The sequence below is a fragment of the Pelmatolapia mariae genome, unplaced genomic scaffold (assembly GCF_036321145.2).
Source record: "Pelmatolapia mariae isolate MD_Pm_ZW unplaced genomic scaffold, Pm_UMD_F_2 NODE_ptg000430l+_length_29390_cov_1, whole genome shotgun sequence".
Classification (NCBI taxonomy): domain Eukaryota; kingdom Metazoa; phylum Chordata; class Actinopteri; order Cichliformes; family Cichlidae; genus Pelmatolapia; species Pelmatolapia mariae.
Window position 1 is genome coordinate 20,342 of NW_027052116.1, and position 2,711 is coordinate 23,052.

General features: G+C 50.1%; 1 protein-coding gene across 1 annotated transcript; it reads right to left on the reverse strand.

Moving 5' to 3' along the window:
- Nucleotides 1-284: 284 nt before the first annotated feature.
- Nucleotides 285-2,033, reverse strand: LOC134623140 (ribosomal biogenesis protein LAS1L-like). Its single transcript, XM_063468343.1, has one exon. It carries the CDS (start codon nucleotides 1,904-1,906, stop codon nucleotides 398-400), a length of 1,509 nt encoding a protein of 502 aa, XP_063324413.1. The 5' UTR covers nucleotides 1,907-2,033; the 3' UTR covers nucleotides 285-397.
- Between the last annotated feature and the right edge of the window lie 678 nt (nucleotides 2,034-2,711).

A 2,711-nucleotide genomic window follows, 5' to 3' on the forward strand; every position in this document is an offset into this window, starting at 1 on the left:
TACATAGTCGTGTTTCAAATCCACTCTGAACCCTTTATGACTCCATATTTGCTGCTACTGCTGGTGCCGCTGCTCCCTCTGTCTGTATCTGCCCTGCTGGAGGCGTGTCTGTTGGTCTGCAGGTGTTTACGTTCACGGTGGGGCTTGCTGCGGTTGTTAGTGTGGCTCTGCAGCTGGATGTAGGTCTGATTATCACCCTCCAAGGGTTTTCTGAGGTCTACCGCTGTCCTTATGAACAGCCCTGGGTGCATCTCCCTTCCCAGCTCTGCACTGGTTTTCATCATTAATGCTCATGGTTAAAGCTCCCACAACATTTTGTCTTTGTTCAAAACTGCTTCTAGCACAACAAGAGTGAGCGGAGGCTGGAATGAGACTTAAAACAGCTTCAGTCCACATTTCAGTCTGTTGAGGTCTCTGTTGCTCCAGCGGAGGCCCTCAGCTGGCCGGGCTGGAGCCGAGGCCCCCGGGGATGCAGCCTCTGCCCATTTCCACTCCTCACTTCTCTCCGTGTCCATCGGTGAGGAATGCAAGGGACGGGCGTCCTGCCGGGAGTGTTGCATCTTGTCCAGCAGCATCTCCACAGTATATATGGCTGCTGCTGCAGAGGTGTGCTGTCCTCGGAGCGCTCTGTCTGTGTGTAGATGCAGCAGAGCTGGAACAGCTTCTCTCTGGTTTCCTGAGGGGGGGGATGCTCCATGTCATCCAGGATGAGCTGGATCAGGTGAGGCGTGCTGATGCAGGGGGCATCCAGACATGCAGAGAGAAGCTGCTGCCACCTCAGCTGGATGCGGTTGATAAAAATCCTGTCCTTCATTCTGGCTTTCTTCTGCAACTTTGTCTCAAAATGATATTTAGATTTGTTGTTGCAGAGGAGCACTTCTGAAATCCATGCAGAAATATAGAAACTCCTGTGACCGTTGGGCTCTTTTTTACTGAGCAGCTTCAGTTCCACAAAGAGCTTCTCCAGGAACAGGTGAATGAAAGATGGAGAGTTCAGCATCTTCAGCAGGAGCAGCCAAAAACGCAGGAAGGTTTGTGGGACTCTGGGCTCAGTGGGACTGGCACTGTCAGAGGTTGCACAGCCTAATGTTTCCAGCTGCTCCATGGTGGGAACAAGAAATCCGTCCTCCAGCAGCACATCAATCAAAAGCTCACTGGACTCCAGTGCAAACTGCTTGATCTTACCCAGCAACCGACTCTTGTCAGCTAAGGGGGCCTGCCACAAGCTCTTCTCCTTGTCTTCAAAAGACCCATCATCAGAAGCTTGGTACTGGTCCTTCTCATAAGAGATCAGCAGCTCCCGAGCTTTTCTGTAGGCGTCCACTTCTTTCTGCCTGGCAACGAGCTCATCCTCCTGGATGAGCTTAACATCAGCTTCCTCATCCTCGCCATCCGGCTGCAGGTCCCAGCGTTCATCGGGGGCTCCTCCTGGCTGTCTGGACCAAAACTCCTGCTGGAGCCACTCCAGGACCACCTTACATCCCTTTCGGCACAATTTCAAAGAAGGAAACTTGTGATGCACTATTGCGTGCCTTAGATCCACCACCCACTCGGGGATGTTCAACTTTCTAGCCAGTTGCCTCAGCGGCTTGCCCCTTCTCCTCTGCCGGGACTCCAAGGTAAGATGAACAAATTTTACCAGGGCCATCGCGTACATCATGATCAAGTCCTCTCCGGTAAGCTGTCCGGAGCGGTCCCGCATCTGGCAGCGCACGAGGTACGCTGTGGATTCCACGGTCAGGGGGAAACTATCAGTGCACCTGGCCCTCCACGCCGATATCCTCTCTAACGCAAACCTCTGCTGGGTGGAGTCCATGGAAAAAAGGTTGTCTCGAACCTGCTCCCACTCCGCTTTGTCGAGCCAGGGCACCACATGGCGCTTTTTCTCAGAGCCCGTTTTATTCATGCGCGCTCAGGACCTCACGCTCAATCTCTCACTCACCGGGAAAAGCCGCTCAGCCCACGCAGAGACCACGCACAGATTTAGTGACAGAGGACCGCGTTCAGAGCTTCGAGTTTTTTACCGCTGCTAGTCGTACAGCATCCAGGAAATGACGCCGACGTTCGCTTCGGCTTCGTTTGCGGCTGACATTCACCCCGCGGGCCCGCTGGCGCCACCTGGCCGACAGAGAAGGTATTGTGGGCGGGCCCTGTCAGATGCAAACTGGAAGTTTCTGTATTGGGAAAACAATAGAAATCCAGGGATTGACTAATCCAAAACTTCCAGTTTTTGTTTTTTCTTCTTCTTCCTTTTAGGGGATGTTGCTGTTGGAGAAGGGGTGAAGAGATTCTTCTTCTCAAAGGCAGTTTCTCCAGTACAGTCTGGTTTGCATTTGAATTTTGGCATGTATGTATGAAACTAGACTGGGCACATGTATAGTGGATTAAATAATGTAAATAATGTAATCATGTAAAGAAAATATGTTCGTTATGTAAATGAGTTAATCGTGTTAAAATTACTGCCTGGATTTCTCATAACATAACCTAGCTGTACTCTTTTCAGGGAACACAGATCTTACAAGACTGTTTGACGGTGAGCATTATCCTAAGTTACATTATCCTAACTGTAACCATAAAGATGGAAAATAGATTGAATACAGTTACAAAACTGTTTGTTTTTTTACCCCCGTGCAATGTTAGGCTAAGTGAATTTATTATGTTTGATCTTAGGAAGAATAATGGGACATTCATTCATTCATGGTGGACCGTGT